At 37.1% G+C, this 27344-nt stretch overlaps 1 protein-coding gene across 1 annotated transcript in view; it reads right to left on the minus strand.

The window, feature by feature from the left end:
* LOC136867094 (xylosyl- and glucuronyltransferase LARGE1) overlaps positions 1-27344 on the minus strand; it is a 145235-nt gene that overhangs the window by 92662 nt on the left and 25229 nt on the right. The window contains exons 5-6 of the mRNA XM_067144196.2: positions 14470-14684; positions 14256-14341 (exon numbers count right to left, since the gene is read on the minus strand). Of these exons, the coding sequence (XP_067000297.1) occupies positions 14256-14341; positions 14470-14684 (301 nt within the window). The remainder of the gene's footprint in view (positions 1-14255; positions 14342-14469; positions 14685-27344) is intronic.

Consider the following 27344-nt stretch of genomic DNA (forward strand, 5'->3'; position numbering starts at 1 on the left):
AAGTCCAGAAGGACAAGTTATTTGAAGTGTTATGTGAACACGTGGAGATTTTCTCCGAGAAACCTGGTGTTACCCATCTGTATGAACATTCTTTTTCTGTGCTGGATAAGACTCCATTCAGCGGACCGCGGTATCCGATACCACACAAATATGCAAAAGCCGTAGAGGATCAAATTCAAGCTATGTTAGCAGACGATGTGATTGAATTATCAAACAGTCAATATGTTAATCCCTTAATTGTTGTGCCTAAGTGTGATAGATCAATACGTTTGTGTATTGAATGCGAGAGCGTAGTGAGAGTGTTAGGTTTGCCTGAGGAACCACCTCGTAATGCTGAATTTTACGTCCGACTAGCACGGGAGAACCTGATTAAATCTGGAGATAAACGTAAAAGGCAACAAAAACGTAAGGTACTGGATAACTTTGAGGTAGGTGATATGGTTTTGGTGAGAGTTCCCATGTTGTCAAATAGTGAGGATAAGGTGACAAAGAAATTTTTTCTTTTATATCAAGGCCCTTATAAAGTACATAGAAAACTAGGACCCTGTGCTTACAAGTTAGCGGATGGCGAGAGCGTAATGAATGGTTCATATAACATTAGTAGTTTAAGGAGATACCTGTCGTGTGAGGTGGCTGACCGGATTGTGAGATATAGGTCAGTAACTCGGGGAAGTTGCTACTTGTTATGTCAGACTACGAGCGGTATGTGTTTACGTCTCAATTGTGGTGGTATTTCCTAGTTGTGTTTGTAAACAAGGAAGGTGTTTTGTGTGTAGCGGTATATTTACGCTCGTTCATTAACGATAGATCATTTGTTTTACGTATGTGAGGCCATGAAATTTTATATATTTGTTTTATGAGATGTTACAGAAGGCTAATTAAAGCTGACGACGGCAAATAATTAATTTTCCCGTATGTGCATTTCTAACTTGCAATAATTTTACCGTGAGCTTAAATCACGTGTGTATTTGTGTGAAGTGTATTGCATCCTGCTTCAAGATAAGGTTGAAACATTCGAAAGAGTGATAAAAGTGTAAATTGTTTGTATCATATGTTTTCCATTTTTTAATGTAAAATTATGGAAGAGAACGTGTTACTGCTATCTGGCAAAGAATGTCGGAAAGATGGGAGTAAAAGGACAAAAAGACACTCGGCAGAGTTTGTAATCTGAATTGTATATATTATGTTATATTCTCTAGGGTAATCTTGTTTTTTTTACAAAAGTGAAAAGTTGCTTATGATGGGCATAATTTAGCATCTAAACCTCAAGATGAACTGAAATAACAGACAGTCGCAATGGGAAGCAGTCTAAGAGAGATATGGAAAGAGTGAGATATAATTAAGTGTATGAAAATAATGTCGCTCGTTATGGGCAGGTAATAGAGGTATTTCAAGTCAATGTGGGAGTATGTGTGTGAGTTCTCAACTCATGTGATATTTGTTAAGAACTCATGGGGGCGTATGTAACGTTCCAGACGTTACAGTGTAATTATGTTAATTTTATTATGTGTAATTAATTCAGGAATTTAACGTCATGATATTTATTTGGTATGTAATTGTATTATAATTCATGTTTAATCATTTGCTCACTATCATTTCATTACTTTGTAACTACGACTTATAAACGAGGGCTGAATATCCTAATATTCACTTAGATTCTTGCGACAGTTGGTTAAAATTAACTTGCAGTAGATTTCAGTTATCTTGCCACATCACCGAGGAGGAAGGGAGGACAAATTTAGACATCAAGTTCTGAGAAATGCGAGCACGTGTTCACGCGTCCTAACGTAAGCTACCGTATTTCGACCAGAATTATTCGAACTGATCAACGCCTATATTTTCAAAGGAGCGTCATGTTGCCATGGATACTGATTGAAAGGACGAATAGAAGAACAGTTGATATCTTGTGTGGGACCCATCTACTCTAAAATCTAGAGTGGGGAGAGAAGTGTCATCTGATTGGACCACGTGTAGCGGCCTGTAATTAGCGCGAGAGAAGGTTATAAGAGGGCGTGTTGGAGCTCCAGGGGGTCTCTCTACAACGTCTTATTCGCTTCTGCGAGTCTCTCTACATTATTCTACGATCTTCTACGAGGCTTCTACTTGATTTTCTACTTGATTCTGCGTCTCGATACTTAGAAATTCTGAATGAGGGGTGTATAGCCACTCTCATGAGGAAGTACGTACAGCACGGCTACAGGACCGGTTTGAACCAGTCTAAGTCAATAGATAGTTTTAATCTAGATAGAAATGAAACTTCAGAGAACATTATCAGTAAAGTTGGAAGGATTCTTAATTGAGTATCCTCTCCATATAACCCAAGGTGGTTCTTCTAACTGTGACATAGGGCTTATCTCCAATCTATGGGATAAAGCATAATAGGGAGTGTTAGTTTTGAAGTCATCTTCCAATTAGTGGTGGGTGCAATTGGCAAGGCAGGAATGGTACTGAGCTGCAGATGAAGAGATATCAAAGACGACCGGTGATGTTCCAGCTGCAAGGATGGAAGCTTTCCAAGGACCAGCAGAACAAGACGACATGGTGAGCAAGCGAGTTAAAGATATTGCAAGTTTTCGCGAAGTAGAGTCATTCAATTTTTTATTAAATTCATTTTCTATGTTAAATTCAGTTCTCGTTAAACCGTCGTCATTCATCTTAAATATAATAAATAGTATTTTTCTAGTTCATTGTAATCAATCTGCCTTAATTAGCCTTTTGATTTCTAATTCTCCTGCTTAATGATTAGTGTACTATCACCTCACCCCTGTGATAAGAGTCTGTCCAAGCTTGATTATAAATTTTATCTTTAAGTCCTCAACTTAAAGATTGGCGCCCTTTGCTTGCTTGGTTGCATTTCTCATTTGATGATTGTTCTCCGAGAGGGGAAGTCACAAACTGACACCAATATAGTCATGGCTCAAATCCAAGAAACATAATACATAAATTTTTGTTAACGTTAAATCACATTGTTTGGTTCAGATTCTACATAAAACTTGAGGTTCCATGCCTATGATCATAACAATTACTATACATGGAACAACAAGCTTGCTTGCTTGCGTTACCATGTGTGTAATGTAAAATTTCATCCACTTACAAGTAAATTATCTTGTTTCTTTTCTACTAGTTTTCTAATTTTCAGTAATATAGCAACTCTGAAGGTGTTTTCTTCGTTAATCCTTTAATGAATTTTCAAGAAACAGTAGAAGTCTGTTATAGCAAGAATTCATAACAGCGAAAAATTTACTCGCTATAGCGGATTGTCGTTATATCCGATTTTTTGTAAAAGTCAGAAAAATCCTCATACACATTAAAACTGGTATGAAACACCAAACAGTTTGTTCATAACTTGCGTTTTCGCGGATGACGTCCACACTACGGCTTACTTGTTTGTTACTTTTCAAATTCTGATACTACGTGAAAGTGTGTTTAATTTCATTCTGAAAAAATTATAATATCACTCCAGAGGCTTCTGTGGCAAAGTTTTAGTTTTTTCTTCAAACAGTGTCACCTAACCTAACCATATATGCATCATGAAAACATATTTCAAGCGTATGTAGAGAAATGATAATCTCCTCACTAAAAATTTACATGGAAATAGCATTTCCGAAATTTAACTAGATGCAAGAAAATATAAACTATCCGCGGAAATCAGCGACGTACTCTGCCATATCTTGAGGTTTATCACATTCTTACTTACCGTATTTACTCGCATATTAGGCCCCCCCTTTTTTTCCCCCCATTTTTACAGCCAATAATAGTAAAGGGTCCAATATGCGATAACCTCAAAATTTAGTGCAGCGAACACATGACTTCTAGGCTATAAAGAGCTATAAATTGTATGTGTAAACATTCTATACCATTATTCAACAAACTTACAATGTATTTACGTTATACTGGCTATTTTAGTTGGAAGGCAGTATTTCTAAATGTAAAAAGACAACAAATGGTGAATCCGACTTTCAGGCCTATGGTACATACAAAAGTCCGTTTTATTTACTCATATCACGTCATTCGTTACATCTCATTAATTCCTCTGGTGAGGTTGATGTCAGGAAGGACATACGGCTGTAAAAACTCGCTACGAAGATTTGTCTCACTTCATACTCGACCCCGTAGGTAAAAGGGATAAGGGTAACGTGTTATCATATAATTAAATATTGATACAAAACAACTTAATGGCCAGTCATTTGTCTCTGTCAGTTCAGTAGTAGGCCTACCACACAGTAAACATGATCACTGTTTTCATTTGAATTATCGCCTTGCTCCGCCAACTTCCCTGTCCTGCTAGCGGCATGTCGGCATTCCAAGTGTTGTCATCCTCACTGCCATTTTGTCAGTCGCGTCAGCCATGCTTCATTCTCTTTGAGCCATGCACTGCAATCGAGAGCATACAAGGTCCCGTCTTTTTTAAACTTTTAAAAATAATTTTGTTCCCGACTATAGAGTCTAAACAGTGTGAATCTATTCCCTAATGGTTTCTGGAGATGTTCTCCGATATTCCCAGTTGGTGTATATGTAGCACAAGCCACTTCTTCCGAATAAAGCCGTGCTGTAGAAGGCATGCCAAACCATCAGCTGATAACTAGCATATGTCACGAGTTGTATTTCCGAATGTCTCGTCGCCATAAGACCTATCTGTGTCGGTGCGACGTAAAGACCATACCAAAAAAAAAAAAGTATTTCCGAATGTAATACATAGTAACTGGAAACATTCTTTTGATAGCTGCAGCTGTTGGAACACAGACCCTTATTTTTAAGTACATTTCATGCTTGTTCTCTACATTTATCACATCAGGATTTAAGTAAACAGTTGTCCATGAGATAAGACAGACCACATTGTTTAGGTTAGGTATATTATAGCCCTGACAGTGCCTAAGTTCCTCGACGGAAAGAATAAAAATAAATAACAGGAAAATATACCGCATTTATGGATATCTACAGGTGTGGCGGTAATGCGTTTTATTATAATGTTTAATTTCGTACTTTCGTTGCCTCTTTTTACTAACACATACCCTAGTATGTTTTGTTTGGCGTCTCTGAAAATCGTTTAAAGTACGTGGGGACATAAATTTTTTTTTTTCTAGGGGCTTTACGTTGCACCGACACAGATAGGTCTTATGGCGACGATGGGATAGGAAAGGCCTAGGAGTTGGAAGGAAGCGGCCGTGGCCTTAATTAAGGTACAGCCCCAGCATTTGCCTGGTGTGAAAATGGGAAACCACGGAAAACCATTTTCAGGGCTGCCGATAGTGGGATTCGAACCTACTATCTTCCATATGCAAGCTCACAGCCGCGCGCCTCTACGCGCACGGCCAACTCGTCCGGTAAGTATAATTTTTTAATTTTTTATTTTTTTTGTATCCTTTTACATACATCCTCATCAAGGGGAATGATGCGAGTCTCTGGTCATGGGAATCAACAACACCCATTCCACAGCTGTAGTCAACAACAAGATTGGGTCTGAACTTCTTTTTTCCATCATACTTTACCACTTCAAGGTAATCTGGCTATCATTTCATCCTCAGATACAGAAAACCAGTGTTTCTTTTCATATGACATTACCCTATTTATATCCTCGGCAGCTGATACAGACATTTACTTGCATAAGCATTTGTCTCATTGGTTCTTCATATGACATTACCCTATTTATATCCTCGGCAGCTAATACAGACATTTACTTGTATAAGCATTTGTCTCATTGGTTAGATATTCTCAAAAGTCTGCTGTTAGAAATTCGTTCACAACTTGCAGTTCGTTCAGGCATTGTCCTAGGTGCCTTTGAACAACACTATTTATTTCACCAGAAGCAATGCACGAAAGATACTCTGGAGTATTACTTACATGCTCCCAGTTCCATTCCCTATCATGTAAAATATGATTAGAAGCCGTTGGTGTGGCATCAGTTGTAGGCCTAAAATTCAGAGACATATTTGACAGCAAAACAGCACTTTGTTCACCCCTACCAGCGCTCATGTCACTATCACACAAACTACTTTCACTACTTTCATTTCCATTAAATTCTTCGTCACTTATTTCTATATCAATGTTACTCTCTTCTAAAAATTTCCTTATAATCGCTCCGTCACTCAACTTGGAGGCAGCCATGATTTCGCTTACTATGAGGTTGCTAAGATACAGGTTATTCTTCCCACAGGATAACTGCGCAGAAGTGCTTTCATCCGTCAAGCGGTTTCCTTACTATTATCAAATCCTTTCACAAAGCAAACCGGCTTGGAGTGGGTCCAGAAATAAACACTACACGCGGACGGAGAGATCTGTCTTCGTACCGGAGTGCAGTCAAGAGCCAGGACAGAGATATCCATCAAAGTACGTCAAGTGGTTAATAGTATGATTTTCAGAGCACTTTTTGTTCCTTTATCCCGTAAGAATTTTAGGAAAGAAATCAACACCATTTATACAATAGCTGAATGTAAAGCGTTCGTGAATAAAATTCTTAATAAATTTAGAAGTAAACCCAAGATCACCTTGAAAAAAGAACCTCCCCCTAAATAGAAGTTTACCACATTTACCTTTAATAATAACAACATATATCCAATTTCTAATATTTTTAAAAAGCATAAGTTAAAAATAGCTTTCAAGACCACTCACACCAATGCTATAGATTTTTATTCCCATAACGTCGATAGCAACAGAAATTTACAAACTCTGGGGTATACAAATTAAAGTGCCAGTCTTGTTTTTCAACGTACGTAGAACAAACAGGCCGTAGTTTCAATATAAGATACACCAAACATCTTAACGCCTTGAAGTATACCGCTACTCAGCCATGAGCGAACATTGTAAGGAACAAAATCATAAATACACAACAATTGACCAGAATTTAAAGATTTTACATTATTAACAGAAAGGTCCCTTACTTAATATACTGAATATACTGAAGAATATACTTAATATACTGAAGAATATTGATATCGATATTGACCAATACAACAATTCCTCACACAACCTAAATGAAATTAACAAGAAGAAAAATGTTTTATTGGAAACCTTTGTCCTGCTCATCTGTCAACAATTTATTAATAAAAACGAGTTTCATTACCGATGTTCCAGAACTAGACCCGCCCTTCCCTCAACATCCCCCACCCATACCTTACCTTATCCCTCCTCCTTCCCCCTTCCTGTTCCCCACCCAACTACATCAGCTCTGACACACTGTAAGCTACACATATGCTTAGTGTCAATGTGACATGAAACCGACAAGGTCGTACCATTTGAGACGACAGCCTTTTAACAAGCAAGTTGATTGAGCCTTTTCTTTTACGCGATATTTTTGGTTTTGGTTTCATCCCTTCATTCTCTTTTTTCCCCATTACAGATGATGCACACTTATCATTCCCTTTATTGATGGTCTCACTATGCTGCGCAACACAGTGTTTCACTTTTTTTTTTTTAAGAATCAGCAAGTTTTATGTCAATCAAATTTTTCAGACGAGAGGATTTTTTACCTCGACATGTTTTTACTTTGTCAATCATGATCATTGTATTTTAATTCCACACACTTCATCAGTATTTTTAATTTGTTTGTACAAATGTCATATTGAGCTTCTACTGAGGATGGTCTTTAGATTAGGCTGAAACATGTATACATATCATCCCATCTAATATAGATGGTTGTTTTGTATTGAAAAGGAGGACCATATAAATACTTTTTATCTGTAACATTAAAATTAAGCGATCGTTTACTTCAGCTTTCATTTCTAATGAGTTAACAACTGCTATCGGTCACGTTATTTATGCACCTATTACAAAAACAAGTTATCCTCTTTCATTTAGAATTTCCTTTAGAGAACAACAGTCGACGGATATTACTAATCGACTCCGACAATGCCTTCGAACGTCGATGAGAGAGCTCGCAAGTGTACACAGCAAAAAAACTATACCGAAGATGTTCGATCACATTTTGTGGCAAACATTTCAGTTTTCATATTCAAACAGTCACCCAACCTAACTTAACCATACTATATGTATGACAAAAACATATTTCAAGCACCTGTGGAGAAATTATAACATTCTCGTTATAAATTTGCGTGGGAATAGCCTTTCCGAAATTTAACCAAACACGAGAAAACATAAGCTAACCTCTGAAAGCAGTGATGTGCTCTGCCAAATCTCGAGGTGTATGACATACTTACTTTATTTCAGTGTATAGTATTAAAATTAAGCATTCGTTTACTTAGCCTTTATTTGTAACGAGTTGACAACTATTGAAATTGAAATAATAAATAAGGTAGTTCAACCTATTCAATTTGTACTGAATTGAAATGTGATACATTGTGATACATTTCAATATGAAATTTTTATCTTTAAATTGACAACTACTATCAACCACGTTATTTACGTATTTATTACAAAAACACGTTCTCCTCTTTCATTTCTAATTTTCTTTACGGGACAGCAGTTCACAGGTATTAATGATCGGCTCCGGCATCGCTTTCAAATATCGACGAGAGACTCGCAAGTGCACATAGCGAGAAAAATATACCGAAAGTCGCATTTTGCGGTAAACGCTTCAGTTTTTTTATTCAAACAGTGTCACCTAACCTAACTTAATCATATGTGCACCATGAAAACGTATTTCAAGCGCCAGTAGAAAAGTGATAACTAGGGCCCGGATTTTTAGGTTCTTAAAAACCACGTTTTAGTTTTTTTAATAGCTCAAAATAGTTTTCTTAGGTTTTTATCTTCCTGAAATAGTTTTTAATGATCATTTCCACTGAAGTTATACTATTCATTCAAATTTTTTGTACTTTATTGTAACCTTCACGCCTCTCTAGTACAAAACTATACCACTCATTTCAAAATATGGGACAGAATGGCTTAATGAAAGCATTTCAAACTCATCACACCAACTGAAATTAAAAATAACACAAAATATTTATGCGCAAATACAATAAATGGTTCAATGTAGGTTAAATTTTTGTCACTTCCAATGCATGAAGAAATATTTTCAGAAGCACAGAACACAGTTTTCACTTGCTGTTACATTGTACAAATACATTTCCAGATTTTTCAGAGTAAAACTTTTTCTGTTATCTCTCAAAATATTCTTATAGCAGGAAAATGTACGCTCCACACAACAAGAAGTCCTTGGAGCAAGCTTCATTGAAGCAATAGCTCTCGGTCCCCATGGTACCTCGCCAGCAATTTCTTCTCCCTGAAGTATTGCAGACACACTGTTCACTGCTGAAAATCGAGGGTTCCGCTGTAAAATTTTGGTGAGCTTGAGTGAATAGGCTTCACCCACCGGTCCTGGTATTTCCTTCTTCGAAATGGAGTTCACAACTTCTATTGAATCTTTTAATGGCAACGATGCCGACTCAACACGCTCAATAGCTGCAGGAAGATCAGCAAAGTGTGCCCTAATGAAGGCAAGTGAAACAGCGTTCTTTGTTCGTGAGAGCTGTTTTAGCCTACACTATGCAGAGTGCATCATCGACATCAGCAGAATTTATAACATTTTAAATGTCTTCAAAGTGATTGGCATAGTATAGGGCTGCATTGAGCCCTGTCTCCCAACGAGTGATTATGGGTTTGGGAGGAAGAGGAGTTTGAGGCAACATTTCCTTGAATGTGAGAATGCAGCTAGGAGCTTTAAGAAACACCTTTCCCACAGAATAAACAATACTGTTTACTCATGGACAATTATTTCTAACCTCTTCAGCCAATCTGTGTAAGCCATGGCCTATGCAAGTTACACGCAGCATGTTAGGGCAGAAACTCTTCAATACTTCACCAGCTTTGATCATATATGCCGCACTATCACTCAAAAGATGTAAAAACTTGCCATCCTGTTTTTCTCTTGGCCAAAGAATGCGAAGAGCATCTCGGACGGTGCAAGCTATGGTGAGCGTATTCCACGGCACTTTTGCCGAAACCAGCGCTTCACATAAACGGATATTACCGAGCTCGATAGCTGCAGACACTTAAGTGCGGCCAGTATCCAGTAATCGGGGGATAGTGGGTTTGAACCCCACTGTCGGCAGCCCTGAAGATGGTTTTCCGTGGTTTCCCATTTTCACACCAGGCAAATGCCGGGGCAGTACCTTCATTAAGGCCACGGCCGCTTCCTTCCAGTTCCTAGGCCTTTCCTATCCCATCGTCGCAGTAAGACATATCTGTGTCGGTGCGACGTAAAACAAATAGCAAAAAAAAACTTACTTTTCATTATAGTAATGGGGACTTTTTTTATTGGAGGTATGCTAAATAATTCCTTACCTGCTTTTGGCAGACTTGACAAAATATAATTTTGCCATCTGTAGTAAAGTCCGGATCGTTACCAATCCACTGGCGAATCAACCAACTTCGAGATGCCTTGCCTTTAGGCATCGCTACTTCTGAGATGCGTAAGCTTCTTAAACTGCCTTCAATAATAAATTGATTTATAGGGAAAATTAATTTTAGTCTGTCGCATAATAATGTGCATAGAGCTAAACAGTGAACAGCGCCATAGCTGGCGGTAGTCGTCCGTACACAATGAGAGATGCACTGAAGCTGGCAAGTTAGGCGGGCTTGTACCTGTTAGATACAGGTCAGGGGGTTGCCTCTTGATTTGTGCAGTACCCTAGTGGAATAGTACCGTATCACGTTGTTTCGCTCGCACTAGTTATACTTACAAACCACTTCCAGTTCCAAACCATGAAGTCATTTCAAAAAGTCTTGAATAATGTTTATTTTAAAAAAATTCAATTTTATTAATATTTGATACTTCTATTCCAAAATAACGCAATACTGTCTTGAATAGCCCATTTAGTTTTTTTTAGGTTTTAACGTCTTATTTAGTTATTTTTAGGTTTTATAAGATTCGAGTAATTTACTCCATTGGTAATGAAATGGATAAGTAAGTTAAAATACTGCAGTTAACTAGCAAGGAATAAAATAGTTTAAAACCTAAAAATCCGGGCCCTAGTGATAACCTTATCGCTATAAATTTACATGGGAATAGCCTTATAGAAATTCAACCACCAGACTCGAGAAAATATAATTAAAGCTCTGATATCGATTATGCCCTCTACAATATCTTGAGGTTATCACATTCTTACTTAATTTCAGTATTAAAATTATGCGATCATTTACTTTAGCCTTTATTTCAAACGATTTCACAAATGTTATCGACAACGTAATTTAAGCATTTATTAAGAAAACATGTTCTTCTCTTCCATTTCGATTTTGCTTTACGGAACAGCAGTCGATTGTATTACCTATCACAATTTGTTTTACGTCGCACCGACACAGATAGGTCTTATGGCAACGATGGGATAGGAAAGGGCTGGGAGTGGGAAGGAAGTGGCCATGGCCTTAATTAAGTTACAGCCCCAGCATTTGCCTGGTGTGAAAATGGGAAACCACGGAAAACCATCTTCAGGGTTACCGACAGTGAGGTTTGAACCAAGTATCTCCCGAATGCAAGCTCACAGCTGTGTGACCCTAACCGCACGGCCACTTGCTCAGTTACATGTATTACTAATCGATTCCAACATCAACTTCAAATGTGGACCAGAAAGCTCGTAAGTGCACATAGCGAGAAAACGATACCGTACCGAAGATGATCAATCGCATTTTGTGGCAAACGTCTGTTTTCTTATTCAAACAGCATTATCTATCCTTTAACTGTACTATATGTATGATTAAAACATATTTCAAGCGCCAGCAGGGAAATTATAACCTTCTCGCTATAAATTGTTGTTTGTCTCGCACATAAACAGGGTTACCTCACGTGTTATATCACTCCTTGGTTTACTGTACAGGTTTTCTGACATCACAGATGTAAATGCCCTCAGAGCATTCTATGTCTCCTGTATCTTACCTATTGTTGAATACGCCTCTCCAGTCTGGTCCATTCCTGCTTCTTCAAACCTCAGCCACCTTCACCGTGTACAATCTTTTTTCTGTGCTATCGTCAGAGCCAGGGTCCCTGCATGTCGCAATCTAAACACTATCCAAGTGCTTGGGAAACTGAACCTCAAGACTCTTTCTGCTCGGAGGAAAGTAGCCGACCTAAAGCTGCTATACAAAGCAGTTAATGGTCTGTTTAGGTCTCCAGATTTAGCTTCCTTATTCCCCCTCCACGTCCCATCCCGTAATACCAGAATGAAGACCTTATTCCATACTCCGTACTCCCGGCTTTCTCTCACCCAAAGGTCCCTTTCGGTACGTATTCCAGCAATGTTTAATACATTATCTATCAACAACAACCTAGATCTCTTCGTAACGTTTCCTTCCTTCTGTCATGATATTTATCATATAACTTAATTTTCCTTCTTGTTCTTTCCCGTTCTGCTCCTGTATTTACTGTAAATGTATTTTTCTTTGTTAATAACGTTGTTTATGTAAATATGTATTATACAGAATTGTACAGTTTTCATTGTGTATATTTGTATCCTTTTTAAATATTTATATATCTTTAATTTTAGATTCATATCTATTGTACATAGCTCAGATCGTTGTAATTCGGCGTTATGCTGTTGCTGATAATAAATAAATAAATAAATAAATGAATAAATGAATAAATGAATAAATGAATAAATAAATAAATTTACATGGCAATAGCCTTTCCGAAATTTAACCAGACACGAGAAAATATAAACTAACCTCTGAAGCTAATGATGCACTCTGCCACATCTTGAGGTGTATCCCATTCTTACTCAATGGCAGTATTTAGCATAATTAAGCGATCATTTATTCAGCCTTTATTTTTAACGAGTTAACAACTTGTCCTTGTAAGATGTGTATTATTTAATTTCCTGTTGTGTATGTTTATCAGGAACTCAAGGGAGACTTCATTAGTTATTCGGAACATAGAAAGAATGATGAACTCTTCTCAGAAGAACTCTTAAGGTTTCACCTTACTTTTTCCTGCCTGCTGGCTCTTTAGAAGTGTGTGTGCGTGCGTTTTGTATTCAGGAATCATTCAAGGCAAATATTTTCGCACTGCAAGTTGTGTGGTTAAGCTTATTTTTAATATGTATTTTTGCTTTCTCAACGATGCATGTGTTTCTACATTCGTCCCTGTTTTTATCTCCTAGTAAGATGTGTATTATTTAATGTAACACCTTGTGTAAAAAATTGATTTAAATGAAGGAGTTATATCATGTTCAAGTTCATGCTTTCACGTCTCTGCACAATATTTAAAATGAAATTTACCATTGGTCTTTATAGCTATTGTTGAGAGTGAAGGAGAATTTCCTGTTGTGTATGTTTATCAGGAACTCAAGGGAGACTTCATTAGTTAGTCGGAACATAGAAAAAATGATGAACTCTTCTCAGAAGAACTCTTAATGTTTCACTTTACTTTGTCCTGCCTGCTGGCTCTTCAGAAATGTGTGCGCGTGTGTTTTATATTCAGGAATCATTCAAGAAGATTACTTTCGCACTGCAAGATGTGTGGTTAAGGTTATTTTTAATATGTATAACTTTTGCTTTCTCAACGATTCATTTGTTTCTATATTCGTCCCTGTTTTTATCTCCTTGTAAGATGTGTATTGTTTAATGTAACGCCTTGTGTAATATAAATGCCTACATGCTGGCCTATTTCCCACATTTTGGCTGATGATGACGCCAAACAGCGTCGAAACTAGTTCCAAGTGCAAATACATGTTATAAATAAACTATAACATTTTTTGTATTGAAAAGGTGGACCCTTTAAGTTTTCCTATCTTCCATTCTCAGTTCAATACGGACAAAAATGAAATTCTTAGGTTTAAATTAACAACTGTTATCGGACAAGTTATTTACACATTTATAACGAAAACATGTTCTCTTTCATTTCGAATTTTCTTAATGCAACAGCTCTCAACGCGTATTACTAATCAACTGACATCGCCTTCGAACATCGACAAGAGAGCTCACTAGTGGACATAGCGAAGAAACTATATCTAGGATGATCGATCCCTCTGCAACATAATCGCTGGGGGTGCATAAATATCGGTAGCTGAAAAATCGTGCACACTTAATTGCTCGTAATAACGGATGCATCAGTGGTAGGGCTCTTGCTGTAACTGAAGGATAATACACAGTATAATATAGGAATTTTGAAAGGACAGACAAAAAACTGTCGTTATAGTGGGGTTCTCGTTATATGCCATACTTGCTCTAGTGGACTTCTACTGTAATTATCTTTTGAAAAAAGAAAATTAAGAGCAACTTTCAGGACTTCATACCAAAAAAAAATAAAAAATGCCAACTCCCATTTAAACAAAACAGCACACAACACTAGAACTTTAGAAATGTATACAAACCCTCTTCCTAATGCAGGCCAAGGTCTGTGTTTCTTCCATAACTTTCCAAGGTACCAATCACTCTGGTTTTCAACAAGTCCTATAGCCTGCAAAACAGACAACTCCATTATTAAGAGAACTCTACATAGTTTTTTGAAATGTCCCTTCAGCCCCACAATCAATAATTGGAATTCATTATCTACATCATATCATTACATATGCTAAAGTACATTACCTGTTTCTGTCCCAGTTTTGAGAAAATCTTCCATAGTTCAGCAATATCAGTTGCAAATATCACATCTGTATCAAGAACTATTGCTTTCTGCAATGTGTCTGGTAAGACTTTGGGTAACGTAAGTTTCATGAGACCATACACTCCTGAATAATGCTTGTTAGGAATCCACGACACATCAGGAACCACATTATCAGCTAAATAAAAGCTAACATCCGCTGCAACAAAAAAAGAACAAACATATATACAAAATGTAACAACAGTAAATCACAGACAATTGTTAAATGTAACAACCTTGCCAGAAGTAGCCTTTGATGGAGACCATAGAGTAATGTTAGCAAAAATGAAGATAGGAAAAATAGTGAGAATGAAAGAAATAAGAGGATAATAAAAGTGTGCAAATTAAAAGATATGGAAGCAAAAGAATAATTCCAAAATGAATTGAAACAATACATACCCAGATCTGTGGTGGAGAGTGTGGAAGTGGAATGGGACATCTTCAAGAAGGTGTTTGTAAGCTGTGCAGAGTGTGCTTGTGATAGAATAGCTGAAAGTGTGCAAGATAAAAGACACCCCATGGTGGAATGAGGGGTTAAAGGAAGCAGTGACAAATATGAAAGCATGGCAATTATGGAATATGGATGAATGGAAGAAAGTATCAGAAAATGAAAGAAGGTGCATGTAAGTAGTAAATGAAGAAACGTTGGGAAGGCTTTACATAAGGGTTAGAAGAGGATGTTTATAGTGGTAAAAGTTTTTTTTTTTTTTTTTTTTTTTTTTTTAAAGAACATTTTGGTCTGTATTGAATCTAGATTTACACTATAAATTGAGGATAATTATGTCCACCTTTTCAATAAAAAAACAATGTGACGTCATTAACACATCACATATTTATTACCTTTCAAACATTGGGACCGGTTTCGGCATTATTTGTATGCCATCATCAGCCATAGGAAACTTTGTGACAAGGCCTAAGTACAATATTAACATAACTTACAACATACATATATATACACATATATATATATATATACACATATATATAAAAATTGAACATATTCTTACATGACTATTAAAATTTGGTGTACACCATAAAACCTTAGATTAAAATCGGTAGCATATTTTATGCGACATATTATGACTTTATACAATTATTTGACTAAAGTTAAAGCTTTTTGTCAGTTTTTATAAATATTACAAAATGTTAATTGAGCATCCAGATAACAATTTTCAATCTTTAAAAACTTTTATAACTACTAGGCGTTAAAGATAATAGTGCATTTGTTTGGTCAATAATACTAAATTGACATGCATTAAAATGAAATCGCCTACTGTCAGATTGGAAAACAGTGACCTATTTGTACTAGGTATGGGGTTAAGTTACATTATCAGTCTTTAGTAATTCTATATCTTGCATTAATATAGTTTGGTTATTTAATAACAAGTCGAATAAAATGATAAATTCGGCTGATATTTTAAACTTTAAAACATTAATTGTCCATTATAGAGGTCCCTTTTTCAGTGAAGATATATAGTGAGCAAAACAGTTCCTCTTAGAATTGATTACAGGTTCACTCTGTTTTAGGTGGATTTTGGATTGATAAATTTCTTATTTCGTAATATAATGTCGTTGAGCAATGTTCGTATATGTAACATTCCGTCTTTTATGCTAATGTTCTTAAAATGTAGGTCGACTTGATAGAAGTGGACTGGTGAACCGAAATTTCTTGGACCATTACATTCGAGGTCTTTGAGGTTCTAGAAATATCTCGATCCAAGACGGACCCTAAGCACTAGTAGTCTGCTTTCTGCCTTTCTGGTAGACAGTTCCTCACCAGCTTCATTCTCGACAACATAGTGCTTAGGGTCCGTCTTGGATCGAGATATTTCTAGAACCTCAAAGACCTCGAATGTAATGGTCCAAGAAATTTCGGTTCACCAGTCCACTTCTATCAAGTCGACCTACATTTTAAGAACATTAGCATAAAAGACGGAATGTTACATATACGAACATTGCTCAACGACATTATATTACGAAATAAGAAATTTATTCAATCCAAAATCCACCTAAAACAGAGTGAACCTGTAATCAATTCTAAGAGGAACTGTTTTGCTCACTATATATCTTCACTGAAAAAGGGACCTCTATAATGGACAATTAATGTTTTAAAGTTTAAAATATCAGCCGAATTTATCATTTTATTCGACTTGTTATTAAATAACCAAACTATATTAACGCAAGATATAGAATTACTAAAGACTGATAATGTAACTTATCCCCATACCTAGTACAAATAGGTCACTGTTTTCCAATCTGACAGTAGGCGATTTCATTTTAATGCATGTCAATTTAGTATTATTGACCAAACAAATGCACTATTATCTTTAACGTCTAGTAGTTATAAAAGTTTTTAAAGATTGAAAATTGTTATCTGGATGCTCAATTAACATTTCGTAATATTTATAAAAACTGACAAAAAGCTTTAACTTTAGTCAAATAATTGTATAAAGTCATAATATGTCGCATAAAATATGCTACCGATTTTAATCTAAGGTTTTATGGTGTACACCAAATTTTAATAGTCATGTAAGAATATGTTCAATTTTTATATATATGTGTATATATATATATATGTGTATATATATGTATGTTGTAAGTTATGTTAATATTGTACTTAGGCCTTGTCACAAAGTTTCCTATGGCTGATGATGGAATACAAATAATGCCGAAACCGGTCCCAATGTTTGAAAGGTAATAAATATGTGATGTGTTAATGACGTCACATTGTTTTTGTATTGAAAAGGTGGACATAATTATCCTCAATTTATAGTGTAGTGGTAAAAGATCACTATATCGACTCGTAAGAAGGAAGAGAAAAGAAATACAGTATTACCCTGCTTTTACTTTCCAGCACTTTAAGTTTTCTCGCTGTTTACAACATTTTTTGTTGGTCCCCTCACATTCTCTATGCTCGCAATGTATTAAAATCCTCAAATTTACTTTTGTGACAGAAAAAAATTCTCCGCTTAGGCTGCATAAACTGTTCAAGATATCCACAAACTACATATACAAGAACTGGAGAGCACAAAAATGTCTATTAAAAAGTCTCAAGGGCCACATACCTAACTTTACAAGGTTACTCAGAATAATAGGTTTGTTCCAACACACAGTTCGGAACGAGTTTCGAATTGGAATAATAACAATAAGTTAATTTATTAATTTGATCACCTAATCAATACAATAAGTCTTGTCTTAGTTGATTGTATTGATTATGTGGTCAAATTAATAAATTAACTTATTGTTATTATTCCAATCAAATATCATCAATATGGATCAAAAATGACATTTATCACATGTAACGAGTTTGGAACGCGTTCAGAACCAATACCAACAACTGTGAATGCACAAGCGCATACTGAGTACCGTTCAGAACCAGTTCGTTATTGCAGCATGTTGGAACGCAAATAGAACCGTTCTGTGCGTAATCAGCGTCATCTAGTGACAGTGGGAGAAACAAATCATTTATTTGGCAAGTACTTGATTACTGTAATAAGGAGATAAGGAATGAATTATGTCTACATTCTTATTAATGTACTGACACTGTCATTCCGAATCCTTTTAGCATCTCTATCATCATCGTCATCAACGTCGTCTATTTCCTGTTGAGGCAAGGACCTTTCCACAACAATGTCGATGCCATTCTCTTCCAATACAGTATCACTTAAACATGGATGAACACTAAATACCTTTAGGTATAGAATAAAAGCCTTTTCTATGCATATAGAAATCCAGGTCATTTCCTGGTTTGTCAATTTTTATACGAGAGCCATCGATGGCCTCAGTAACACCTGGAAACCCTCTTTTTCTGACATGTAGTTCAATGTCCCTTTTTTCAACTTCTGTAGGCTAGGTGATTATTTGGGCAGATAGATAGAAAGATTGCTCTAAAATAGAACAACTCTTTGGAGCACCCTGTGTAAACAGCAGACGGCAACATCAAATCTGTCAGCAACATCTCTGAAACTTGCAGTTTGAAATATGAGAACCTGAAATTAGCAATGCATATGTATTATGCCAAAGATGAATAAAATACATATATAGGCATTTTGCTAAGAAATGAATGCACGAAGTGTAGTCAACTATAAATTACCACTGCTGACCTGACTTAGGAGCTGGTAATTTTCCATACTGCCCATAGTTTGCTGAAACTGCTCAACAATATTCTCAGTAACTGCTCGAGTGACCGAAAATAGTTATCAAAATGAATCATCTTCATACTGAGGGACTGTATGTTCTGAAAATATAAAGGTATAAGCAATAAGTCTATGATCCTTTTCACCAGAATTTAAGCATCGTGTAAACACATAAGAATTAGAAAATTTATTTTCCAAATGGGGTATTTTCGTACTTCCTTCTGCCATGACCTCATTCTACATTTGAATGAATGCACATATTATTGGAAATGATTGAAGATGTCCTTTGCTCAGCTGTTCTATTCCTTTTCCCCCCTTCCCACAAATGAATATTTCCCCCGGTTATTATGCCATTGGCATAACCTTATTTTAAACTCGTGATCAAACCTACCTCTATAAACACCTTCAGTGTTTAATCTCTTTCCATTTTCCTCCCAAACACTTTCCCCTGTATATGCCAAGTACACACCTCCCATTCTTGCTCTCAACCTCCTTTCTGTCAAACTTTCCTCCCAAGTTTCCTTAGCATGATACTAACACTGCTGGTCGTTCTGTGATCCCCATCACATACCTAACCTGCTTTCCTCCGTAAAAAAACTCCACTTCTTTTACCAAAAATTCTTGATAAGGATCCCTTACCCGCAAAGCATACTCCAGTTGAGGTCTTACAAGTATTAAATATGCCATCTCTGTTATACCCCTGCTTGTTCCTTTTAATATCCGCATCACAATGTGCAGTGACCTAAATGCTTTATTGACTATGTAGCGGCTTTTGTGTTTGTACTCGCCTGCCGCATTTCATTTTGTTACAGTTGACCGTGTGCTGCTGCGTTTTGTTTTACACAGACACTGAACATGGCGACCGGCAGCAGTACACGTGTTTTGGTGTACCTCTGAATTTGTTGTACATACGTGTAAATATGCAGAGTTTTATTCATGTGTAATAAATGTTTGAATCACCTTCTGAGTGATGTGTTTGTGTCTGCTCGTTTGGAGCAGTCTGGTCCTCCATCTGCCTTGTTTTAAAATTGTATTTGTGCGCCTATGGAACTGAACTTTGTTATGTGCGGCCGATATGTTGTTTCGTCATTCGCAACATAAAATTTTGGTCCTTCCAGGCCGCGATGAGAATCACTGTGAACTTTGAACATTGTGCTAGTCGTGCTAGTCACCATAAAATTGTTATCGTCATGAATTGCTGCCTGCAACTGCCATTTGAACATAGCAACGAGCTTGGCGCGAAAAGCATCATAAACAGTTATTGTATAAAAGCACCAGGATGTCGTGCTTAAAACTAATTACAACGTATGTTTGAATTCGTCATATTGAGATTTCAACTAAGTCTACATTGTTTTGAAACTGTTTTGATATCGCACGTTAACAATCTGTGGAAGTTACCACATGCTAACGCATTTGTTCTTGTGAGCTGTTTACGCTAGCTCGTATCCGATATCCTGATGTTCGAGATGTTAAACGCTACTAGGAATTTGGACTCCAGTGAACATTACATCGCAGACGTCATCCTTTGGACTTTCCAGTCATTTTGGGCATGTGGTTCCAGTCAAGAAGTGGTTCCAGTGGTACCTAGCGAAGGTTAATGATACAGCACCGCTATGTACTGTAAGTCTGTTCCATTTGTTTTTAATGTTCCTATCTTGACCAGGGTGAACATCCTGCCTAACATCCTAACCCTACTGCTAGCACTTTCCGTGCATAGAATTAACCCGCAAGTGGTCGCTAGCCGAAATGTAACGTGAGTGGTCACGCGTGAGACTTTCTCTCACATTAAAATAAACATAACTTAATTCACAGTTTTGTGGGGCGTAAGGCTAAAATTTACAACTGAAATGAAGCGCAAATTCTACCTTATATATTTTAGATAAAAATGAAATGATTAGCTGTGTGTGAGAGAGAGAGAGATGGCGTGTGGTTTTTAGCGCCGGGAGTGTCCGAGGACAAGTTCGGCACGCCAGATGCAGGTCTTTTGATTTGACTCCCGTAGGTGAACTGCGCGTCATGATGAGGATGAAATGATGATGAAGACGACACATACACTCAGTCCCCATGTCAGCAAAATTAACCAATTAAGGTTAAAATTCCCAACCCCGCCAGGAATCAAACCCGGGACTTCTGTGACCAAAGGCCAGCACACTAATCATTTATCCATGGAGCCGGACATGATTAACTGTTTATTAAAGACATAAATTACTACTTAAAATAACATATTGAATGTACATAAAAATAACTTCCGTCCGGAATTTGTAAAAAAATAAAATCTCACACATGCATTATATCTAGTAATATTTACGTACAAAGCAAGGTTTCTGAACACAATAACATTTTCAGAAACAAGAAGTGCTCATAATACAAATACTAACGCGTACAGCAGGAGTAAGTTTCCCGCTCCACTTCAAAATAACACCAACGTCATTAGTCACGCGATGAGAGAATCTCTCACGCAGCGCGCACAGATACAAAGGAACCTTTGTTCTGACTAGGGAAAGGGGTGCTTACCCTTCAAATGTGAATCGCTCTACTCACGAAAGTCATAAACTCAGCTAGACAAGGGAACAGTCGCCTCCCTTTCATCACTGTGAAGTAATATCACAATAAAAAATAATGTGACAGAAAATCTCATATAGCGACCATTCGCGGGTTAACAGATTTGTCTTGATTTCTCATGGGCATTATAAGATTTCATGCTAATAATTTGTTGGGCTGCTTTGTGTATTTTGCATATTTTAGAACATACATGGTTTATTATACATTATTTCATGCTTTTTTGCATCTACCTACATTCTTGGTTCCATTCAAAGACTGTTACTCACTCTAACAATGCAAAATGAATGCAGTGCACTGAATATAGAGCTTATTGTTTGTATAGTCACCATAGTTGTAAGATTGATTTCTATTATTATCTTGTCAATAACTGATTACCCGAACTATTCATCATGGTGTTTGAATCCGAAGCAGAGGCTGTTCAAAAATGTGGTCTACTCAAAAGGTCAACTCACCTTGAAAATTACTTGAAGCAAGATAACATCAACCATCACAAACTAATTTCCAGGCAAAATAGGCTGCCAGAAATTTGGAAGGAATTCAGCATTGTTAGGGAGTATCTAGAATGTGAATTAGACTCACAATCTAGCGAAACTCACTTTGGGGAGCATGATGAATTTGAAAACAGATATCATGCAATAGTAGGTAGGATTCAAGAATTGCTTTGCTCATTTGAGAGACCCACAAGTACAAGCAATGCATCCATTATTTCTGACAACTCTACTCAGTCCAGCTATAGCTTGAAGCCCCCTCCCATTGAATTGCCTGTTTTTAAAGGAGATTTGACAAAATACTTGAGTTTCAGGAACACCTTTCAAAGCTTAGTTATTAACAATACCCACATTGACAATGTGCAAAGACTACACTACCTATTGTCGTCTCTTCAAGGCAAACCTAGGGATTTGTTAGATAACCTAGCCATATGTGCTGATAATTTCACTGTTGCTTTGAATTTAATTGATGAAAGGTACAATAATAAAAGCTTGATTGTTTCACAGCACATAAAACATTTGCTCAATCTACATAATTGTACTAGCGGATCTTCCGTTGAATATCGCACTCTGATAAACCAAGTAAAATCTAACCTTAGTGCTGTTGATAATTTGGAGGGTCAAGTTCCACTACATGAAATTTTGCTACAGGAATTGATTCTAAATAAGATCAAGCCCAACCATAGAAGTGAATGGGAAAACAAATTTGCCTCCACTGATATTCCCACACTAAATAATTTGATTGATTTCTTGGAAAGAAAATGTCAAACATTAGAGCTAACAGAATGCAAGAAACCTGTTATTGAGCAAAAACGAGACTTAAAATCCAACCTAAAAGCCCTTCACATTACCAATAATAGCACTTCCCTGAATTGTAGGTTTTGCAAACTTGATAATCACAGCATTTCTGATTGTAGAAAGTTCAAACAAGCAAACACTGATCATCGTCGCAAGTTTGTGAGGGAAAATAAACTTATCTTTGTTTTTCCACTTCTCATGTTTCTAAACAGTGTAAGCAAAACAAGTGCCCCCCAGTGTAATGGGCCCCACAACTTATTGGTTCACAAGGAGCAAGCAAGTCCCAATAATGACAATAATAATATGAATTCTACAAGTTCTGCAATTGTTTCACCCACTGCTATGAAGGTTGTTTCAGGACTAGGTTCTAATGTTTTGCTGAGCACAGCGTGTGTAGGAGTAAAAGATAGCTCAGGAGAGATTGTACCAGTTAAAGCTTTGTTAGACTCTGCAAGTCAATTATCCTTTGTAACTTTTGATCTTGTCAAGAAGCTTGGTGTCCGTACAAGGTCTTGTCGTCTACCTATTGTTGGTATAGGCAATGCGAATGTGTCTCCTGTAAGTTCCACATGTAACCTTGTTTTATTCTCCAATGTATCAGATTATACATTGAAGTTGAACTGTGCAGTCGTGAACACAATCACAAGTCCACTTCCTGCACAGGAAATTGATTGTTCCAATTGGGTTATTCCTCATGATATTATTTTGAGTGATAGGACATTTTAATCAGCCCTCTACTATTGATATTTTGCTAGGTGCTAATGTCTACTACGAAATTGTGTCTTCTAATATTTTGCATAAGAAGGGTTATCCCACCTTATTAGATACCGAATTTAGTTGGGAGCTATCAGGCACTTTCCCTAAGTTGTGCATTAAGAATAATGTCAAGGCTCGTAGTGCCAATCTTGTAAAACTTGATTCTATTGACACTAAACTCCAAAGGTTCTGGGAGCTTGAAGAACTTCATCAACCAGTTCTTATTCCTGAAGAAAAGGGTTGTGAAGAACACTTCGTGAATAGTGTTCAAAGAGATGATTCTGGTAGGTTTGTTGTCAAACTTCCTATTCGTGCGGAAGTGCCACCTGTGGCTGAGTCTAAGCATAATGCTGTTAGAAGGCTCAAACAGATGGAAAATAAATTTGCTAAGCTTCCAGACTTGAAAAGGAAGTATGTAATTTCATGCCTGAATACAGTGAAATGGGTCACATAGAAATTGTACCTCCAGAGACCTCTAACTCTTTAAGCTTTTACATGCCCCATCATTGTGTGCTCAAGGATTCTAGCACTACAACCAAGCTGAGAGTTGTTTTTGATGGAAGTTGGGAATCATCAAATGGGATAGCATTGAATTCTATGTTAATGGTTGGTCCTACTATTCAGCCTGACTTGCTGTCCATTGTTTTAAGGTTCAGAACCTATTTTGTTGCTCTTACGGCTGACATTGCTAAGATGTGTAGATGTGTGCTAATTTATCCTGACCACAGAAATCTTCAGAAAATTGTTTGGCATAAATCTACTGATGAAGAAATCAAGGATTACCGTCTTACTACCGTCAGATATGGTACAAGTTCCGCCCCTTTTCTTGCTACGAGATGTCTAGTTCAACTTGCTGATGAACACAAGGAATCTCACCCCACTGCATCAGAGATCATTCGCTCTTGTTTTTATGTTGATGACCTGGGGCCTGTTCCACGAACGAACTTTGCAACTTTTCAACTTTGCACTTTTCACTTGAAAAGTCTTTCTGTTCCACCATGAACTAGGCTGTACTTTTCAATTTCTTCGCAAAGTGAAAAGTCTTCGCGAATGAGTGATCCGATAGAGTTTATTCTATGAGCAAACTGTATAGGCCTAATACTCTATGATTTTAATGCTTTACTTTTTGCGGCAAACTTGGCGGTATTGTCGTACCGTTAAAGTTTTTATCATGGAAAAGAAAGGTTATTATAAGAAGCTGGCTGTGCTGGAAGTTGTCAAGAAGAAACGTGACATCCTTTTCTGACAACTTTAAAGATAACCTCTCAAATGATGACATACATCAATGTTAACGAGAGTACGGTACCGTCAAAACATATATACACAGAAGGGCATTCACCCTTCATTAGAAATCCCGTCGCTATATTAAGCGGATTATCAGGCCAACGTACTGTTAGGAAATATTACATTTACTATAACATCTACAACTTTGGTAACTTCTGCAAATAATTGATTTTGATGTCCCATGCATTGCTGTTACACAGTACAGCTGGGCACCATTTACTAAAAAATGTAAACATATAAGAATTTGCTCTTTTTCGGAAAGGAATTTACTTCTTCATGTTTCAATAAATGACCGATCATTTCAAGAATATAGTCAGCCTCTATTGGGATAATACGAAATCACTCGCGATATTACGTCGAAGTGAGGTTATGAAAATTAATCCTGTCTTTGCACGTTCTATTATTGGATTCTTCATCACTGTCCTCACTTGATGCTAACAAAAGCTCACGTCGTAACGTGTTTATATCACTAAACCAAATTCTACGCCGAGAAACTAATGTACATACTTGTTAATTAACATATGAAAAGGGAATCATCTCTTTGCAAGATTTATGAAACCTTTTCACTTCATTTCTTTGCACTTTGCATTTCTGTACCAATGGAGGAACATAACAGGCTTGAAAAGTGGAAAAATTTCTAACTTTTCACTTTTCACTTTGCAAGCTAAATTTGAAAAGCGATGGTGGAACAAAATCTGAACTGAAAAGTGCAAAGTGCAAAGTGAAAAGTTGCAATGTTCGTTCGTGGAATAGGCCCCTGTTGACAGGTACTACTTCAGTTGAAGAAGCTAAGAAGCTTCAATCAGAAATCTCTTCTTGCTTGATAGTGCATCTTTTCATCTTAGAAAGTGGACATCAAATTGTCCACAAGCTCTTGCCAATGTCCCTGTAGAGGATAGAGAAATGTTGTCACCTTGTAACCTCACTAAGGATGAAGCTATTAAAACATTAGGTATTGTGTGGCATCCTAAATGTGATGAGTTTCAGTTTCAAATAAATTTGAAGAAAGCACCTAAGGAAGTCACTAAGAGAAGCATTCTCACTATCATCGCTTCCATATTTGATCCCCTTGGATTGTTAGGATGTGCCGTGGTTAAGTGCAAACTTATCCTGCAGTCTCTTTGGCAGTTGAAAATTGATTGGGATGATGCGTTAGAACCTTCATCTGAAATTACTGAAATCTGGAATGCTGTCTACAGTGAGCTTCCCTTGCTTAACGAACTCAGAGTGCAAAGAAATGTAATGCCCTTTGCTAAGAATAAGGTTATTGAAATCCATGGCTTTTCTGATGCTTCAGAAGCTGCCTATGGTGCTTGTGCGTATATTAGGACAGTATCTGATAATGATGAGGTATCAGTGATCCTGTTGACTTCTAAATCGAGAGTTGCTCCATTAAAACAGCAATCTATTGCCCGTTTAGAGCTTTGTGCTGCTCTAGTGCTTTCTCGCCTTATGAGTAAGGTCACTGAATCGCTGAAATTGCACATTCCTTTCTCCACATACTGCTGGACTGACAGCACGATAGTTCTGTGTTGGTTACAGAAACCCGCCAATAGTTGGAAAACCTTTGTCGCTAATAGAGTTGCAGAAATTCAATCCCTCACTTCAGTCTCAGATTGGAGACACGTACCTACCCACAGCAATCCAGCTGACCACTTGTCTCGAGGTGTTTTACCCTCACAAATGTATTCTCTTGATGTATGGTGGCATGGTCCCTCCTGGTTGCACGAATTGTCCCCCGTTTTACCCTGATTTTGTTACCAGTAATACACCATCTGCTGTGAATGCAGAATCGAAACCCTCTTTGAGAGTCCTGCTAGTTAACATGCACCCACCTGAGTTACAGAAGTTTTCGTCCTTTCTCAAACTTAAGCGAGTTTATAGCTATGTTCTGAGATTTATTACCTATGTTCACTCCACTAAAGGTGCTCGTATCATTGGTCCACTCACCCCTGAAGAATTGAGGATTAGTGAAATGAAAATAATAAGTCTGATGCAAGCTAGTGAGTATAGAAAGGAACTTCATGACTTGAGGTCTAATAATGTAGTTGCCTCTTCGAGCTCATTAAAAACTTTGAATCCATTCCTCGATGATTACGGGTTGTTGAGTGTCTGTGGTCGACTCATGAATTCTCAGTTGGAATACAATGAAAAACACCCCATCATTCTTCCTCCGAAACACTTTGTTACAAAATTGATTGTTAAACATGAACATGAGATGCTATTGCATTCTGGCCCTCAGGCTGTATTGTTTTCCTTGCGTAACAGATTTTGGATTCCACGTGGGAAGACAGTTGTTCATGGTGTGATCCATTCATGTTACAAGTGCTTCAGGAGCAAACCTCCACTCACCACTCACATAATGAGTCAGTTACCCTTGTATAGAGTTGTTAAGGTTGGTCTTGATTAAGGTGGCCAGGTCATCATAAAAGGTGATAACCCGAGGAGTAAGATAAAGTTTAAAGCGTACATTGCTCTCTTTGTTTGTCTTGTCACTACGGCAATAGATCTTGAAACGGTGAAGAGTCTAATGACTCAGGTCTTCCTCGCCGTATTTAGGAGATTCACAGTGCGTAGAGGATTTCCATATCTCATCTTGAGTGATAATGGCACAAATTTTGTTGGAGCCAACAATGAGTTATTAACATTTATTAAGGATAGCTCTACTGAAATAGAAGAATATTCATCTAATTTGAATGTGAACTGGAAGTGTATTCCACCCTCCAGTCCTCATTTCGGTGGGCTTTGGGAGGCTGGAATGAAGTCCACAAAATCACTTTTAAAGCGGACCCTAGG

This window comes from Anabrus simplex, chromosome 3, assembly GCF_040414725.1.
Source record: "Anabrus simplex isolate iqAnaSimp1 chromosome 3, ASM4041472v1, whole genome shotgun sequence".
Classification (NCBI taxonomy): Eukaryota; Metazoa; Arthropoda; class Insecta; order Orthoptera; family Tettigoniidae; genus Anabrus; species Anabrus simplex.